The following is a 19,406-nucleotide window of genomic DNA, read 5'->3' on the forward strand; positions in this document are numbered from 1 at the left end:
AACCTTGAGATTACAAACTAATCCATCATTCTCGTAGTTAACGATCCTGCTATCTAAACTGCATAAAACAACAGAAAAAAAGAAAATAAATGAATAAAAAGCTCAACCATCTTGCTTTGGATGTCTTCATAGGCCTTTTTCAGTTTAAATCATATATATATTTTTCAATTTAGTTTGTTAGCCGATTCGTTTTTATTTGTTATAGCGGAGCTCCGGCGGCCCGAGGGGCCGTCAAGCGCAGCCCAATACCCATACAGGAAAGAAAAGGGAAAAGATGAATTGATTTCCTCATAGTTAGCATGGCTAGCGGTTTTGCTCGTGGGTGCGTACGCACGACCATGACGGCGACGGAGTCTCGCTAGGTGGCCGCCATACTCCATCCAATAGGTTGACAGTGACATCCATATTATGGTCAACTGACACCTACCAAATAAAGATATCTGCTGACCGGTATCACCTAATCATATCGGGGGCTCAGGTTTAGAGGTCATTAAAGAGCATACAGTGTGCATCTATGTACATTGACAAACCTAGTTATAACGATTTAGTTAGGAGAGGACCAAAATTTTTAACCAATTGATGGGACAACAAATAATGTGCTGCGGGCTTGACATAATGTGAGCACCATGCCAGAAAGAATCAGGATGGCTGTTAAACAAGGACCCGCGTTATAGAAGGCATAGCTCCTCCCCCTCTTTGTCACGCAATCTTTGTTTCGTAGTCCTAATCAAAGATGGCGGACCCTGTGAGGAAGATGCAGTAAGCCCATACTGCAATGGAACAAATAAAAACTACACATTTAGGACTTAATGCGAGTGTAGAACCACCCAAATTTTGAATTTAACTTAGAAATATACTAAAATCCTGATCCTTCTAACGCTAATTGAAGAATTTAGCGAAGGAAATTTGAATTTCCCGCCTGTAACCGTCTCTGTCAATCGCTGAACATACGCACCCGCTCACAGACCCCTCGCAGACGATTCGTTGCTTTGTTGAGCCTTCAGTATGTCTATGTCATCGTCTATGCAATATTTCGCATGCTCAAAAGAAGGGGATGATGTAATTTATGCGTTTTTGGGAATGTTCGGTTCATGGCGGAAGCTGTCGTGCTTTTGGACTACAACTTCCACTTTGAATCGAGCTAGCTTGCACGCATAGTGTTTGCTTCTCAGACGCTATTTTATCTTATCAACGATTTTTTTGGTGCTTTGGATTTTCCATGGCGGAATCTTTCTCCAAGAAGCCCAAACTAATGCCTCCTTGTGCACAACGGATTAGGTACAGCATACAGCTTGAGGGCGGCAGGTATATTTTGCAGGTTGCAGGTTGCAGGTTGAAATTTAATTATAACTAGAAAACCGCTGGCACTAAAAATAATTAATAACCTATATATTCGTCATGGGTTCTTACATAAAATAGTTCGTCTCTTTCACATAGTGAAAACACGATCGATCCGCTATAAGTACTTATCGATCGATACGCTGAGACCAGTGAAATCTCTTCAAAGCCATCTGGATGGCCGCTCCACAGATGTTTCCATCGATTCCAGATTCAGGCTCTGGTCTTCCTCAACAATGGAAGACACAGATCTACACATAGCCACTTAACTTCATACTGTATGTGGTAAGTCCATGTGTGGGCAGCAACATTACTCCCACCTAAGAAACAGAGATTTGCTCAATACATGTTTTATTTATAATACAAAAGCTTTCTTCAATGGCATAACTTTGAACTTATTACCTCTATTTACTGTAGTGCCGAGAAACTTTCTGGATCGAATCACTGCATATGGTGATGCTTATTTATGCACAGAAGCGCATCCATTTCAGTCGCAAAGACACCTATGAAATAAGAATGTAGCTTGCAGTACTTGACTGGGTATGTACCACAACACTTTTATTTGTATTCGTGTATCTTCACAAAAAGTGGAAACACATAGCCAGAGGATAAGGAACGTCCACACAGGGACACTATTTCTTTTTACTTTAATAGAAATTGCCTTATAGACTGGTAACTGTTAATTATAAGTATTATTAAAATTATTATCGTTACCATCAGCTTCCTGGTGGCGGAGGAGAGGATTCCCATATGAACAGGTCAGGGGTGCTTGCCACAAATTTTGAAAAAAGGAAACCCTTAGAGTTAGCAATATCCTATGTTGTGGAATTCCCAATTGTAAAACAACACATTGTGTCCTGTCAGAGTTTTTTGGCTTAATAACCTAAGAGGTATTGCAAAAGCTCCCGCTGCGGACCTTTTGAAACTGAACACCCTAACAGAAACCAAAACTACTTTCTTAACCCTTAAAAGGTACGAGGAGCATCCCTGCCCTTTTTACATGGAAGTTCCACCCCCCCCCCCCCCCTCCTCCGGGTTAGTTCCCTTTATTGAAAACTGAAAAAGCTAACTGAAGAAAGCACCAATGGACATATGCATATGAAGTACATGACCTGTCCTTGGTTGCTGTAGTATGTTTTATTTTCCTGTTCTATTTCAATTCTTTAGAATGAGAATGTGCCGAGTGAAGCCACATCTGAACAGTACTATCAGACCAGTCGCCAACCGGACAGAATTGCCCCACACAGGGTACCGTCAGATAAAACCTACGAGTTCAAGGATGGCATATGGACAACTTTTTTTATAATTCATTGTAACACAGTCCGTTGATTGAAGGCTGACGAGAGTAAAACTAGAATCCTGTAGACTTAGATGTCGTGCCAAACTTTGTATCAAGGAAAAAAAAAAAGAAGTACTCTTGCTGAAGTCGTTGACAGTGTACTGAGAAAAAAATATGGTTCACCGTGTCAGCTAACTGTTAAACTAGGTTGATTTGTTGGGCTGAAAGCGAATAGTGAGGTCTATCCATAATGAAACTCACGCACACAAGAAAGAGGATGTTTGGTAATATCGCTTTTCACGAGCCCTTTTCACGAGACGATGCCCTTGATAGGGGACCTTAGGGGGGTTAGGCCACCTAGCACGAACGTCCTTTATCATGCAATGTGGCTCTGTCTCTAACGTCGTCAATAAGGCAACCCAGTTGTTGTTTTTTCTCCAGATATGTTGGGTTGTCCTAAAGCCCATTGTCCTTCAGGGTCTTCCAGTGCCACTTGTAGTCTTTTCGCCTTTTCGTCTGGTTTGTTATACGCGCATCACACCTTCCGTTTTGTTTGAAATCAGAAGATGTGATGCACGGAGCTCGAAGACAGAACTGAGTCACAGGTTGACTCTGAAACTTGTGGGGGCGCGGGCACGCCGGACTCATTGTTGTCGCAGATAACAACGGCTTCGTCGTTTCTTCGAGGAAAAAGACAACTGAACAGGTGATGGCCGTAGTAGTTCTTCATACATGGATATGGCAAAGCGCATCCTCGCTGTAAAAAAAAAAAAAAAAAAAAAAAAAAAATTACAATAAAAACTCGGATAGAAGTGAACAGGGACAACTCAAGGGTAAGTACGATGAGTCATATTCACAGCTTGTTGCGATAACTTCATATTGTTACAGAGAAATGAACTTACATGAATGGAATTGTTCAAGTTTGCATATCCTAGAAATATCCACTTGATCATATGTAGTTCATGTGATACATATCAGTGGTACAAATCTATGACAACTGGAGACCATGTCATAATAGCCAAATCTTTGAGAAACTAAGCCAAAAATTTCGATTTTGTTCCCTCATCAGCAACATCTCGCGCTGCTATAAACAAATCCGCCCGAGCAGAAATTCCCACTACTCTAATAAAAGCACATGAACGGATGCAAATCCACATTGAAGGTTTTAGGTATGGCCGGAAGCAGGAGGATGTAACCTTCGACACCGGGGAATCAAGTTCCATTTGTTTATCACTAAGAAAAAGCGCGCAATTCGAAAAGTTTTGCTCTCTCAAAACGGTCAAATTATTCTCAAACAGTTTTTTCTGCTTTTGTCGCTGGCTGAAGTCTTTCCTGCAATCAAGTTTGTAATCTCTTTCCAGAAGCCGAGTTTATGAAGGAGAGATAAGTTGTAAATGGAACGTTCGAACTATAGTCTACTAACCGTTTCCACTTTGGATGCGTCGCACGGACACAGCTTCGCAGGCCACCTCTGGAATTTCTTGAAGGAGACGAATAAACTCGTCCTTCTTGCCTTCGTCAGTCTCGAGAGTTACCCACGAATGAAGGCAACAAAAACACTCGTGAAATACAGCTCTAGAGGCAAACAAAAGATACAGTCAGAATCGATATAACAGAAAGAAATATGTACTTACCCGCACGCGTTTTCCATTGGCTTGTCACCTCCACCTAACATTTTACAAACTCTTTCCGCGCGGCAGATATTCAGATTTAAAAAAAAAAATGGTTTTGAAATGACGGCCTTTATTAGTCTTTGTAAGCACTGTGCGCAGCATTAGTAGCAGATATGAGAGACCTCTGTGCGTATCGCACGACCCGGAGATGTTGACAGCTCCGTGTCCAGAGTAAAATGACTGACTGCTCGCCCAGTCCAAGGCTCCTTATATAGTGCGGGTCCTTGTTTAATATTCTTTAACCTTTAGATCTAGAAGTATGGTTTCTGTAGTCTACTGATTCTTTGCTGACTTACATGCAGTCTTGTAGCCGATGATGTGGTATTCAACTCGCACTTCGACGTGGAGTCATTCTTATCATCCATAGATGGCGTTCTGAAATTGATGCCTGATTATCCGACCAAAAGGATTAGATCGGATTATTAGGCCGAAATGCAGGCTAGTGTACTTCCCTCTGAAGGAAGCTGATTATTTGCCGTCAATTCCTGGGAAAGACAAAATTGTTCTCAACAGCGATATATAGTGCCTGTAAAACAGATGACAGAGGAAACTGACGCAGAGGGCAATAAGAAGGTGAATCAAGATTCCCGATTATCAGACCAGAGTGACCAGAATTTGGCACTCTGTTTTGAGCTGCTGTACTTTTTTGATGACACAAATCTAACTCATTTGGTAAGACATAAAATAAAGCGCTGGAAGTCTGTAAGACTCAAAGACAGAAAGTTTATAGTGCTAAGATTGTCAACTTGTTGGTATTATTACTTTATCTCCCGATGATTTGTTTTTTGGCACTTTTGTCACAAGTGCTAGAATATTTTTCGACTCACGTGTATGTGGTAACTGCAGCCATTATAATCTATAACTCTTTCTTGTATGTAAAATACATTGTAGAGGCCACCAGCCCAGAAGAGTTTGAAGCTCGAGATACATGTAGAAGTTTCACAACCATTTCATATTGTATGGGCTCACAGGTGGTATGTATAGTTTGTTACGAATGTAACGACTACGGTTTTACATGTAATTTTCAAGAGTTTATTTATTAATTTAATAAAATAAACTGGAAAATACTTCTGTCATATCTACATGTACATGTTTAATCACCAATGCATATTTTACATATTAATTCATGTATACCAAGTTACGTAATTACATATGTAAACGCTTTATATTATTTAGTTGTAAACTAGCAGATCAGGTGTTTTCCTGTACATAGTATTTACCCTCTTGCGTAATGATAAGTGGACAGTCCTGTTCCATAGAATTTTCCATAAATTACTTCTACAGGGGTACATGTGCATGAAAATCCAATGGTGTCTCCAGCATCTATTTGTGTGGACTGTTTTCATGACATATAGCCGTGGTCCTCTCTTAAACAGTGCGTAGACTGACAACTCACCACTACCCAAATCACTTTTTTAAAGCCATTATTTTGACTCGACATATATTTTGTCTTCAAAAAAAAAGTAGATAAATAAAAAAAATTATAATCAAAAACTGTTTCATAGCCATGACTTTAATTGATTTATCCATTTCACAATTTTGAGGATTTTGCAACCATTCGTAAGGGTCATACGCCGTATCTTTATATAAATGTTCCACTGTCAACCTGTCAACCAGGGAACATGACAAAGAACTGGTCTCATTCGTCCATGGCCACACGCTGTATTAGTTGGTTGATCAAGGATTGCAATCAAGGTGTTTCTGTTTTAAGACAAAGGTTCTCTTAAGTTCCAGGTGATTTTTCCAAGAAAATTATACATTAAATACATTTAATTGTCAAAGGCATTGTGAAAACACTGGATTCCAGAGTGTGATGTACAGGTGCAAGGCTGGCTGGGTCCATTATGTTTGAACCTTACATTTTATTCTACAGTGCCTCTCTTACTTCCTAGCAGTATCGATGGGTACTGCAAGATCATTCAGGAAGCTCAAAACACCTTCTGTAGGTACATGTACGTAATTATGTACCTCATGCTACAGAAAGCTTACACCAGGGAGCTGTTCTATTCCAATGACCCTCTAACAGGTGTGGACGTTCTACTTTACACTGAACTGTCTTTTTACATGTAGGTGTATGATCAGAGAATTCAACCATACTGTCAAAAAAAAAAACAAACAAACAAACAAACAAACAAAATAAATAAATAAAATAAATACTCAAATAAAAAAAAAATATATAGAATGGTAATAATCATGAATCTCGATGTACTTGCTAGGTAGGAATTAGAGATCATAAATGGCTGCCAATTTAAAATTATTTTGTTTGCATTTAAATTAGCCTCACTAAACTCGTTTAGGAGTAAAAATTCATTTGAATTATCAACTCAGAAACGAGGTTGGTCAGGCTAATTTTAATACTTACAAAATAATTTATAATTGGCAGTCATTTATGAAAAGGGTCTATATCCTCCACCAGTGTTATCAAGAGTCTCGCCAGGATTACACTGCCATACTTAGGGCTGCTGATAGCTGTGTCATTTGCCCAGCACGAGGTTTTTGGTGTTTCATCGTGAGTCGTGATCATATACTATTCGTAAAAATAAGGATGGTCTACAAAGCACTTTTATCGGAAAAAGTAGTGGACATCAGGCAAATGAGAATTTGTAACTGATCACACTTAATTATCGTAATATAAAATACATGCAAACAATAAATTTATTAGACAGCAGGCTCAAGGCCATCAGCGAAGCTAATATCCCATATTGCTGACCATTATCACGTGATCATATCCCCGACCCAAGTTCATCGAGGTCTTGTTTTTTTCTTGTTGTTGTTGTTGTTTTTTTTTGACCAGGTGCTGTTTTTTGATTAATCGCGGGCTCAAGATAACTTGTAATCAGGGTTAAGGTAGTTCGGAAGCTGGTTAAAGCTAACCCAGGTTTAAAAGTATACCGAAGTACATATTTTTCTTGTATAAAAATGTTTTTCACTGCTTTTGTTTCGTGTAGTTTGAGATCATAGTGAAACCTACATTAATCGGACCCCACATTAAGCGGACACCTTCTATTAAGCGGGCACTAGCTAGAGTCCCAAAATTTCTTTCCCACATTTACTGTAAAATAAATCTGTATTCAGCGGACACATCTTTTAAGCGGACGCGGGCACCAATATTAAGCCATTTTGTTGCACAAAATCTGCAAGAAGCGGACACTTACAGGGCTTTTTGCTTCTACAAGCTTAGTTCAGACTCCTTAAACATTGTTCAGCGGTGTCATTTTAATAGCAAAGTAATAATAATGATAATAATGACTATGACTATGAGTATTATTATCGTGTCAATTACATCTAGCAGCGGAGAATCCTCACCGCTAATAGGCGACACCTAAAAGTAGGTTATTCCAGATTGATGCATATTGGAACCTTTTTAGAGCGGACACCCTTTATAAAGCGGACACCAGTGAGCGTCCCAAGGGTGTCTGCTAAATGCAGGTCTCACTGTACTTAAACTTTAAACAGAAGGCTAAACAATATGCAGAGAACCTCACCGCAAAGTTACAAAACTCAAATCAAAATTCTCGCTTGCTTAATCGGGCTTTAAACAACCCAGCCCTGGAGCTCCGGTTTAGGCCTGGCTAAATCTATACATTTTTTTTTTTTTTTTTTTTTTTTTTTGATTTACATATCGATCGCACATCTTTGTCATTTTAATCGTCTGTCTTTGAAGTGTTAGATATCTTTAGAACAAATTTCCATTTTAATCATTTTCCAGCGTTTACTTTTTACTTCTTTATATTTATCCGAAATTCTTGCGTAAAATGCGTTTATAAGGTTTATGTATTCTTTGTCTTCCTTGTAAAATTAACAAGGCTACACGTCTTGGTCGACCTATTAGCTGGAGAGTGGCCGCCACGTTGTGCGACGTCGTCGTTGTTTTTCGTCGTAGGACGCACGCGCCGTCAATCCATGCCGCTTGCCATCAGTGAACAAGAAAAAATAGTTGCATGGTTTTCTTTTTCTTTGTTTGCGTGTGGTTCTGTTCCTATAGTTATGGTGCTCCACCTAGCGGCTCTTTTGGCCGCAGGAGCTCCGCTATCATCACAAGTTTTCGTCTACATTTCTGCGTTTATTTATTCACTCATTTATTCTAGTTCAATTAATCTGGAATCAAAGTTTTTTTGAATTAAAATTATTTTGAGCTGTCAGCCTCAATCCCATGGGACGACTAAACGTTATTACGTTTAAGTTTTTCAAAGAAAAGCCACGGAGCTCTAATTACAGCCAATTATTTACATGGCACACATGGAATCTTTGTTATTCACGTGTAAAGTTGAAAGGAAATGAAATGGAAAGTTTTTCAATTGTCCAATATAAGAAGTGATTTTTCTGACAACTATACTCCTCGAATCATTTTGTATTTCTATTATCAAATTTTAGCACGGTTAGTCGCAAGCCCAGACTACGGATTGACTTCTTTGATAACCATTTAGAAATGCGCAATATTACAATGTATATGATGACTTTCTTGCTTTTTTAATCAGATTCGGCCACACATCCAGAGGCTGTTTCAATTTCCCGATAAATCGATCTGTACCGGCCTGTTCAATTTTCTTTCCACGCACAGATGAAAGAATTTCTAATTTTTAAATGTTTCTATTGTATATCTTTTATTTCGTTATTTAGGTATTTATATGTTTCATCGTTGCCGTTCTATGGCTCAAAAAGCCTTGAAACTGCACATAAAATTTTAGTTACAGGGATTGAGTTAAGCTGTCGTTGTTTTAGGGAAGAGTGAAATGTACAGTTTATTTTGGACGATAGTAAACTTATGTCTATAGTACTTATTTGTGTAGTGTCAAAATCTATTGAGCGATGGACGCAGGTGCCGATATGTATAAACTTCGCGTCGGTTCTTTTAATATATATTATATATATATTAAAAGATATATAGATATATTATATATATAATAATAAAAGTGTTGCCTTTGAACCATTTGATACGAAGAGGAAGTTTATTTCTCTCTACAGGAGTACGAAACCCGACACAATGTAAATACTCAGTTCTTGAAATTTTTAGGAGCCATTAAATCAAAATTTTGCGCTACTTCCATATTGAGAAATCTGAAAATTTGTCGACTGAATTATTTTCTTTTTATTTAACACGCGTAATACAAGTTGCAGGTGTGTCATGTAAATAATTATGCAGTAATTAGAGCTGTTTAGCGTTTCTTTGGAAAGCTTACACTTATATTATTACGTTTATTCGTCCCAGTGACACAAAAAGTACAAGCGCTGATACAAACAGCTCAAATTATTTGAATTCAAAAACTGTGACTCCAAATAAATTTAACTGTAAAGAATGTGAAATATATGCAAACGTAGAAAACTTGTTATTTCGATGCACAAGACATTGTAAGAGTGCAATTACACCCAGCCTTTGTTTCTGGTACTTTAGTGATTTGCTTTCAATTTACTTTTTCAATGGTTTGCAGCGGTAAAATCCTCGACGGAAAATTCCCGGCAAGATTGTTTCTACTCTTGGGCATCACTTGCTCTTTTGAAAACATTTGCCTGTTGATATTGAGATCGAGCGAAGTTGATAGCTGGTTTTCTCCGATCTTAACGTCTGCAGTTCATCTTTTCTTTATTTAAAAAAAAATAAATATATATATGATTTTGTTGATATTTTCAAGTAGAAAAAGAAAAAATATCCAATTAGCTGGAACAGCTTCGTGCACATTACGGCATCTGATAATGGAGCAGGTAATCCTGGTAAAAAATTGGTAGAATTAAAGTAACAACAGTCGGGCAACTTTACATTATGTAGCATTGTGTGGTAAAGGAGTAACCGATCCAAGCCAACTAAAGTTCCAATCAACTTAAGCTTCCCTGTAACCTGGCGTTGTAATTTTACATTGTAGAATTCAACGTGGACTTTACTTATAGCACGCAGAGAAACACAAATTCTTCCTCTAACATCAGGTCAGTGTTTTATTGCTTATACGCACCAGACTTCACTTGGCACTTGAATAACACTACGCCCTGGTGGATTTTAGTCTTCATGTTATACATTGCTTCTCCACTTACAATTCTCTTAAACACATTGGTCATTGCTGCTTTGAAGAAAAGGAAAGAACTTCGAAGAAACTCGAACATTTTGCTAACCAGCGTGGCCGTCGTGAGCCTTCTTATGAGCGTTATAAACATGCCGTTACGTGCCACCGCCGATGTATTAGTTCTCCGCCAGCTTTGGTTTCAACATATTTGCTTATTAGACTTTCTTAATTTATACATGACGTATTGTGTTGCCTTCTCTTCCCTATATCATTTGACTGCGATTGCTTGGGAGAGGTACGTGGCCATAGTAAAATGGGTGGACTACAAGGTTATCTTGACAAGAAATCGCTTCACGAATCTTGCGATAATCGCTTGGTTGGCATCTGTGTTTACCGTACTCCCAGTTTCGATTACAGCAGGGTTTGGGGCAAATATTCAGATAGTAGAAACCCTGTATATCGTTTGCGTTGCATGTGGAACGGTTGCCATTGTAAGTATGGTATATTTTTATGTCAAAGTGTACCTCGGTATACGGAAACGTAGAATAAGCGAAATCAGTCAAGTCTCTATTTTAGTGAAAGCTAAACTCGAATCGAAAGTTGCGAAAACGACTGCCTTACTGACCGCGGAAGTTATTTTCTCGACGTCTTCAGCAATGGTTTTCTATATCCTGGGCGAAGTTTCCCCGTCCATCAACTCATTTTTAGATTTCCGGTTACTGGAAGCCCCGTTCATGTTATACTCCGCTGCAAATCCGATTCTTTACTGCTATAGAGACCGCCGTTTTAGGAACGCTGTGTTAGAACTGTTGCCAATTCGGAAATCTCGAGCAACCGTTGCGGTCGATGGCGCAGTGTTTTATATCGGACGGAAACATCGTATTGATGAGGCGGAAGATGCCCTAAAGCTACAAAATGTCGGCAAACCTGCTGCCTGCTTGTTGACAAGAGCAACATCCTGTGATCTATCCCTGGTTCCAGAATGTGTTCATGGAAGGTCACTCAAGATAAGCTTGAAGAGATCTCTGTCGGCTCCTATTATTGACAAGTGCAACACCTCCTTCGATGGTTTAACTTAGTGACTGGACAGTTCATATTACACCCGCTTTCAGTGTTACATCCACAGGCGATATCTTTCGACTGTCTCTCGACTTCCATCTTTCGACATGCTATGTAAACGGCTGAAATACGGTTTACCTGTGAAACTAGCAATTTTTCCGGTTATTAGCGGAGCAAATGACAAGTATATGATAATTACTGACCTCAAATGAATGAAGAGGATTGCGGACTCCCGATTTGCGGGATAATTCAAACGATTTTAGTGTACTCGATCGGCTCTCAATAGTGACTTCCGGTAGAATTGGGCCGCTACCACTCAGTTAATATTCGAAAGATGTTAACATTCAAAGCAGTCGATTTATCACTCACAGAATGTTTTCTTCATGCTCCTAGCCCTATCTTGATGTCAAATAAATCCATCTTTCATGACTAAAAGTCGAGGTCGACCGTAAAGAAGCCACTTGTGCTTACATTTTGACGTAGGCCAGGTTACATAGCATGTCGAAAGATGGCATTTCGAGAGATAGTTGCTATGCACGTAACACTGAAAGCGGTTGTAATTGGTTCCGGGGAAGAACAGTACTGAAAAACAAATTATTGATTAAATAGGCTGAGTTTGAATCTTAAAACCTGTTCTCTCAACTTTCTGCAGGGCAATTGCAGAAATTTCTAGATATTTGTCACTTAACGGAAAGGCACTTAATATTTTTGTAAATAAGTAATGTAAGCGAGGGAAAAAGCAATTTGTCCTCATTTCACGTGACAACGGTCTAACCGTCGCTTTTGCAGTTTGCAATTCCCAATTCAACGTCAGGAAGGGCTCCCAGCGGTAAGGGATTTACGGCAAGGTTTTTTGCCTTTGAAAATTATACAGCCTCAAGTTTAATGGCAAGCAATAGGTTTTTATACCCACTTGCAAGGTGCTTGTTAGATTTTTGAACGCAAACCAATGGATTATTCATGTTTTATAGCTGAGCGATAAAAGTGAAGCACTTCGACTTGACGAAAACCAATATGGCGGAAATAAACACATGCCTCGTAAAAGTGTACTTTTTCGAGTGTAGAAGATTGTTTTTTTTTGTTTTTTTGTTTTTGTTTTTGTTTTTTTTATTTGTAGTGGAATAGACAAAGCAATAAATCGTATGACTGATTAATCTTGCATCGCTTTTGGCCTTCGGCAGAATATGGGTTCTTTTAATAGCCATCCACATCCAATGCTGTCATGTTAGCAACTGAAGCAGCAGCAAGACGACCAAAATTTACAGCCAACTGGGAAGGAACGCCCAACTACTTGCCTAAATATCGTCTCGCAGTGACTGTCGCTTTGACTTTCGAATTTTTGTCTCAATTAGCCTAGGATTTTTGTTTGTTTATGTTTGTTTGTTTGGTTTTGTTTGTTTGTTTGTTTGTTTTTTCCAGAGGGTATTTTTATTTGATTTGGCAAATTTTACAGGGAAAAGACGTTATTTGCACACTTAACTGTTTTTGTTTGTTTGTTTTGTTTTCTGTGTTCACACAATTGGTTTACTTAATGTTTGGTCACTTGCTACCTACTCAGTTGAACAGTTACAGTTACAAGTTAAAAATGAAACCAAAGCTGTTAGTACTTTTAAGAGTGAATATGCATGGCTTGAAATGACTGTTGAGAGATTTTCAAAATTTTAATTTGCGTTGATAAATAATGCGTTTTAAACTACTTGAGAACTGAGATTTTCAACATTTACTGATTATTCAAGACATGGTATGAAGTTGTGACTGATGGCTGAGAAATCGCCAAAAATTTAACTGATACCTGCAATTACTGCACCCACAACCAGAGCCACTCTTAAAGTTCCCTGTTTTCTGTCACCAGATTATATCTCGCAAATAAACCCTTTTTTGTCAGTACATGAATCGTCGTGCCACTCTCCATCATAATCTATATCGAAAAAATGTCCTTTTCTTATTGCGACGCAATCCTGATTGTTATTATGATTATTTGGTTGACCAGTCGCCCAGTTGGTGTACACGGTCAGCTTCCCTCCGTCACACCACTTCCATTCGTTTTCAACGTCAGCATCTGTTAGTCCAATCCAATAATCTTTTGATTCAGTGCCTGCCAAAAACTCTTCATAAATGAAACTCTGTTTTTCAGCGGACTCAATCGTCACCAAATGGGCACCGTTGCCGTTGCAGACTTTTTTAGAACTTTCCTGGTCTTTTACGTCTGTAAAAAGTTTGTAGCATGATCCCTCAAAAGCTTTCCACGAAGGCAGACACTGGGTCAGAGCTGCATCAAAGTAACACACAAAAAAACGATAGAAACAGATAACAAATGAAATGCTACTTAAAAAAACACACAAGAACATCACTGCAGATTAGCTAGGACGTTAAAATTGTCTGAAATATGTCTGTTCGCGAATGCGAATAGGCTCGGAAATAACGTAATTAATTTAATTTAGCTATAGTGTCCCCATTTAGTGGTTATTCACTGTTATTTTAGTTTGACACTTAAACAAAGGTATTCATTCATTCATTCATTTATTGACGTGCTACTGTGCCTTTTGAGGCTCTCTACAGTTTATTTCAAGTCAACACCGAACAGCAAAAACAAGGGATTTCCAAAACTGTTTTACTCTTCCTTACCCAGTTCACATTGATCCCCATGATATCCCTGTGGACAAACACATCGGTAACCGCTATCGCCAAATCCTGCCTGGCATGTCGCATTGCTGGTGCATGGGCTTTTCAGACAGGCATTCTGAAATTCGAGGACGTGAGTCAACTAGATAGGACAGCTCATATACTTTCGCTGGAAAATTAGTACAGTAGTGGTTTCCAGATCGAACAAAAATTTGGGAAGACTTGATTTCTTCTGAGGGAAGAAAACGAGCTAAAACGTGCAGGACAATTCGCATTAAGAAACTGTAGATCGGAGTTCACGGGAAAGGCTGTTGCCGACCCAAGTAAGACTCTGGCCCCGGAATTCGAAGGCGGGTCACATTGACGGCAGGCGAGGGCTCTCTCCTTTGCACCAGCCGTGGCTTGGGTGCTTTTGCATGGCCTGTCGCTTAACAGCATAGTACAAGGGCTGCGCACGCAAGCATACGACTGGAGATTCGAGGGAAGTGATTCGGATTAACAGTCCATTTACTTACTTCACTTACCGTTATTGTAGTGTATGTAAATCCATCCCTAGTCCTTAGATCACTTGAAGACACTCCTCGGTGGCTACGGTCACTTAATTCGCACACGAATGCTCCATCGCCCGACGGGCCGAAGTTGTAGGACACACAGTTTGGTTCCAGGTAACAGTTTAGTTGGCACAAATCCTCGTCGCTTACTTGGTCCCTTCGAATGACATGATTGTCAAGAGCAATATTCTCTAAAGGCTGTGTGAACTGAATACTTCGGCAGTCATCTACGGAGAAACGAATTGTTCAAATATTGGGTTGGTGTAAATCTCAAGTAGTTTTTTTTTTTCTTTTTCAATCCAGTTCAATTCAATGTTGACAGTTTTTGTATAACCTGATATTTACTCGATATTTCGCTATCCTTCGCCATTTCGAAACTTAAGAAATCAGTCTTCAACATGATCCATGGCTAGGCGAAATTAACAAATGGACGCACACAATATCCGGTATATATTGGTAGTTCTTAAATGAGCTGTCACATGAATCCCCCACCCCCACTCAAAAAAAGATAGTTATAGAAATAATCAAAAAAAAAGGTGAAGCCAAAAAATACGCCAGTATTTTGTCTTCGTAGGCTTCATGTCCTGGACTTCCATTTTTTTTTTTTTTTTTTTTTCTTTCCAAACCATTCTTTTAATTGTACTTTTTTTGTTAATGTTTATCTCAAGTAATCCCGTAGTAAAGTTAGGTGTTATTTTAAGATGTCCATCCAAAGGAAGTTTTAAACATACAGTAAAAGGATCGGGATAATATCATTTTTTTCGTCGAGGTGTGGCTGAATTTTCACTATAGTGACTAATTTCGAGATAAGAGTTATGGAGTTTATAGTTTATAGTTACTGGTCATATACTCCCGGACAAAAACAATCATTAAAAATATCTTTAGCTTACCTCCTTTCCCAAAAGTAGTAAGATTAATCAACACAGCACACGTTGAAACAACCATGATAAGTCTTTTCGCGCGATTCTCCTTTCTCCAAAGACGCACAGAATTATCCGGCATCTTTCTCTTTTCTGCTAGTGTTTGCTAATATTTATCGTTTGCGTGGTATTCTTTCTGTATACGCCTGGAAATGAATATAATTACAGCACTCTAGGAACAACTTCGCTCTTTGGCAGAATGAACAATATCACAACAAAGTGAAGTATGATCATCGCAGTAAATTTTCCAATTTAAGCAACTGGAAAGAAGAAGCCTGAAAAAAATCAGGGCTTCAACAGGACTCGAACCCGTGACCTCCGCGATACCGATGCGATGCTCTCTGGTATCGCGGAGGTCACGGGTTCGAGTCCCGTTGAAGCCCTGATTTTTTTCAGGCTTCTTCTTTCCAGTTGCTTAAATTGGAAAATTTACTGCGATGATCATACTTCACTTTCATCTACTATATCTACAATATCACAACATTTGTATGTATAAATAAGTTTAAACACTCTCCAATTATTCACTGACAAGCCAAGATTAGTTGGGGATTATGCGGTTCTAGTTATTGCGAAATAAATGAATATCCCACTGGCAAAACAAAAATAAGTGAACACAAAAAAAAAAAAGAAAAAAGAAAAGAAACGTAAACACGATGGAAGAAAATCGAGAAAAGAAAAGCGTAACAGCACGATCTTCGTTTCTTTTAATAAACCTGTCAAATACTTTCCAGCCTTAATTTATACGAACTACATAGTGTGCTGCCCATACATATTTTATATTATTTTGTTTGCACGGCAGATGGACCAGTTGATTATTTGCTCCACTTTGAATATTTTTACCTTGGGGCACCATTTATGAAACATTATTTTGTTTATGCCTCGCAGCTTTCTGACGATAAAATTTGAAAAAAATTCCAAGCCGAGGCTTGATAGCGCCTAGGTGACAGTGCTCAAGTCAATTAAGGTTTGCAATTTGATAATCAGGTAACGACGAAACAGACCTAACATTAATTAGCCGCAGGGGAAGTGTCATTTTGCTAATGCACGGCCGAAGCTTCTGCGGCCGATATTGTGAGTAGGAAGAAGCATTAAACTTTTGACGTTTTGTTAACGAATGATTATTACCGCAGCACAGCAATGCAAAACCAAATAAACTTGCCACTTGACAGATATTAGTTAAACGAATATCACATGTATTACCACAATTCCGCCGGTATACCAAAAAAATAAAAAAAATATATTGCATGGAATGTGATGAGAAAATAACCCCTCAAAAAACACACGCGCTGATTATTGGTTAAAAATCGTGTTTCCCACGGCATTTCCCGTTCTTCCAAACTTCCACTCGTGTTTCTATAACTCGGTGGAAGCACGGAACATGTTTTCTATTTCTTAAATATCAGCCCGAGAAAGTTCATTTTTTTAACCAAAGATTCTCCAGAGTAACTATCAGTCCATTTACCCAAAGCATGGACGCTCTTTTTTTCTCTTGACTGTCCAGATACGACAAAAATATATTTCTTTGCGATTTTAAACCCGTATAGAGCTCTTCAATTATCTTATTTTCCACTAAGGTATCCTTATTTTGGTGAAATTGTACTTCCACGCGAAAAACGATTTTGCATGCGAATATTTATTCAACAACAAAGGCATGGAAAATGAGAAGCGATATCGTCTAAGTGTATGCCCATGCGCAACTGACAGTTCTGACAGTATAACCATGGTAAACCCACTTCCGCAAGTGAATCGGTAAAAATCGAATCAACATGCAGCCTTTCGTTGTTTTCAAAATAGCGATGTTTGAACGTTTCTCGGAAGCTTCGGAGAAGGATTTGTAAAGATTACTGTATAATTTAATCCTTGGACGTATAAGGTGGGGGTTTGGGGGGGGGGGGGGGGGAGGGTGAATGTTACCCCTACATGAGGTTTTTCCAAAGTTTTCAAAGGACCATTTACTCTAACCTTTCAGTAGTTGTTTATTCATTTTCTGCGAAAATTTTGATACGTGAATTGCGTGTCCATCATTTTTGACGTTGCCATGGCAACCATAAAATTTCATGTAGGTTTTGCCAAAAATCAGATTTTTTGAAATAATTCTGTATTTTTTGTCTAGTTTTCTTCATCGAAGTGCAGAAATTTATGAAGTTTTACATTTCATAAGCATTTTGCCTTGATTTTGTATTACTTTCCGTTAATTCTTGACTTTCTAGGAAAATTGTGAAATCCAAGATGACGGATTCAAGATGGCTGTCAAATGACGTCATTTGACGTCATTTGGAGCAAAGAATAACCATCGCTGGTAATGCCTTGAATAACTGAATGGAAATATATTCAAGTCCCGCAAAATTTCTTCAGTATAAGAGATTACATATACATTACATATCTTGACAAATTAAATATGCTACAGTGCACTGCGGTGTTGCAAGCATTGCCATGTCCGTCGGTGAATAAACATTAGAAACCTCAACTGTAACTTAGTTTTATTGGTATACAACGAATCGTCTACACCTAACGTGGACTTGTGGGATAACATAATGATATAGAGCAATGCATAGAATCAATCTTGTGTTGAACTTACGGATATATACCTACGGATAACATAAAACACTTCTGGTTTAAAACAAACACTTCCGGTTTACACCCCCACTCACACACAACTTGGGGTTTACAACGTTAAGTAAACCAAGCAATATATCCAGTTTATCTCTATTTACACCAAGACAAGCATTTACATATTTGACATCGATATGCTTTGACCGCTGTTTGTAGGAGCCTATTGCAAGATGTTTCGTGGAAAGCTAAGAGGCTCCTGTGCTAATTACAGTTCTAAAAATAGAATGATGCGGGAAAGGGTTGACTCTAGGCTGTAATACGTATGGAGGCTCCAGGTGATGAGCTCCTGTTATTAGCTAATGCAATATCTCTCTGTTTGTCTGACTAAAAAAACAATATTGCAAGGACGGCACATATAATCACCCAAAATTTGCCGTAGAAATTTACATTCTTGTGTAGCAATCACTAATGTCAGATACTCAGCTTCACGTGTAGAAAGTGAAGCAGTTGTTCACTTCTTCTTGTTGTTCACAAATTGAACGCTTAACGATTTATACTATCATGACACAAAGTCAATCTTATCCCTTAGACGTACAAGCTAACTAATACCCCCACCGTGGCACAAGCGGGGAAGAGAGAGGGTGGATTTTCGTTCTGTTAAAGCCTGGTTTTCACTAGCGACGCAAGCACAAGCGCAAACACAATAATTCTTTATTCACTGTGAAAACGGCCTTGACGCAGGCATAAGCACAAGCGCAAGTACAAGCACAAAGATCAAAGTTTTCCATTTTCTTATGCTTGCGCTGATGCTTGCGTTTATGCTGCAACAAGTGAAAACGAAATACCGCTCAGGTATAACACAAGCGCAAGGATATTTAACACACGTGGTTAACTTTGGCGAATGAATAGACTGGAACCAGACTACCTAGCGCCTAAACGGCGGAAGGTTCGGATGATATTGTTCGTGCTTGTGTTTGCGTCGAATTTCGTTTTTACTGGGGTCATCCCTATTGCTTGCGCTTGTGCTTGCTCTTGTACTTGCGCTTGTTCTTGCGCTTGTGCTTGCGCTTGTTCTTGCGCTCGTGCTTGCGCTCGTGCTTGCGCTCGTGCTTGCGCTCGTGCTTGCGCTCGTGCTTGCGCTCGTGCTTGCGCTCGTGCTTGCGCTCGTGCTTGCGCTCGTGCTTGCGTTCGTGCTTGCGCTCGTGCTTGCGTTCGTGCTTGCGCTTGTGCTTGCGTTCGTGCTTGCGCTCGTGCTTGCGCTTGTGCTTGTCTGTATATATATATACTTCTTGAACTTGAACAGAATAAATTTATAGAGCGCTCGACTCTGAGAGGAGCAGTGTAGATAATAAACAATGGTAGAAAGACTTCAATTCATCGATGTCTTGCTACCATTGTTTATTATATATATATATATA

At 39.0% G+C, this 19,406-nt stretch overlaps 1 protein-coding gene and 1 pseudogene across 1 annotated transcript; one reads left to right on the forward strand and one right to left on the reverse strand.

The window, feature by feature from the left end:
* The first annotated feature begins 733 nt into the window (after window positions 1-733).
* LOC149116466 (uncharacterized) lies at window positions 734-2,749 on the forward strand (annotated as a pseudogene).
* Window positions 2,750-12,824: 10,075 nt separating this feature from the next.
* LOC149116467 (brevican core protein-like) lies at window positions 12,825-15,657 on the reverse strand. The gene is made up of 4 exons (XM_089283764.1): window positions 15,406-15,657; window positions 14,489-14,742; window positions 13,968-14,082; window positions 12,825-13,611 (listed from the first exon to the last, which is right to left on the reverse strand). Exons 1-4 carry the CDS (start codon window positions 15,515-15,517, stop codon window positions 13,196-13,198), a joined length of 897 nt encoding a protein of 298 aa, XP_089139890.1. The 5' UTR covers window positions 15,518-15,657; the 3' UTR covers window positions 12,825-13,195.
* Between the last annotated feature and the right edge of the window lie 3,749 nt (window positions 15,658-19,406).

This window comes from Orbicella faveolata, unplaced genomic scaffold (assembly GCF_042242905.1).
Source record: "Orbicella faveolata isolate gen_17 unplaced genomic scaffold, um_ofav_v1 contig_12, whole genome shotgun sequence".
In the NCBI taxonomy this organism is placed as follows: domain Eukaryota; kingdom Metazoa; phylum Cnidaria; class Anthozoa; order Scleractinia; family Merulinidae; genus Orbicella; species Orbicella faveolata.

What these genes read in the sequence shown, in the direction of transcription:
- LOC149116467 (XM_089283764.1), bottom strand. Translation starts at nt 15,517, where the DNA reads ATGCCGGATAATTCTGTGCGTCTTTGGAGAAAGGAGAATCGCGCGAAA. An exon ending in TACTACTTTTGGGAAAGGAG is followed by an intron (nt 14,743 to 15,405) that starts GTAAGCTAAAGA and finishes GTTTCTCCGTAG; the next exon opens with ATGACTGCCGAAGTATTCAG. An exon ending in TTACATACACTACAATAACG is followed by an intron (nt 14,083 to 14,488) that starts GTAAGTGAAGTA and finishes CTCGAATTTCAG; the next exon opens with AATGCCTGTCTGAAAAGCCC.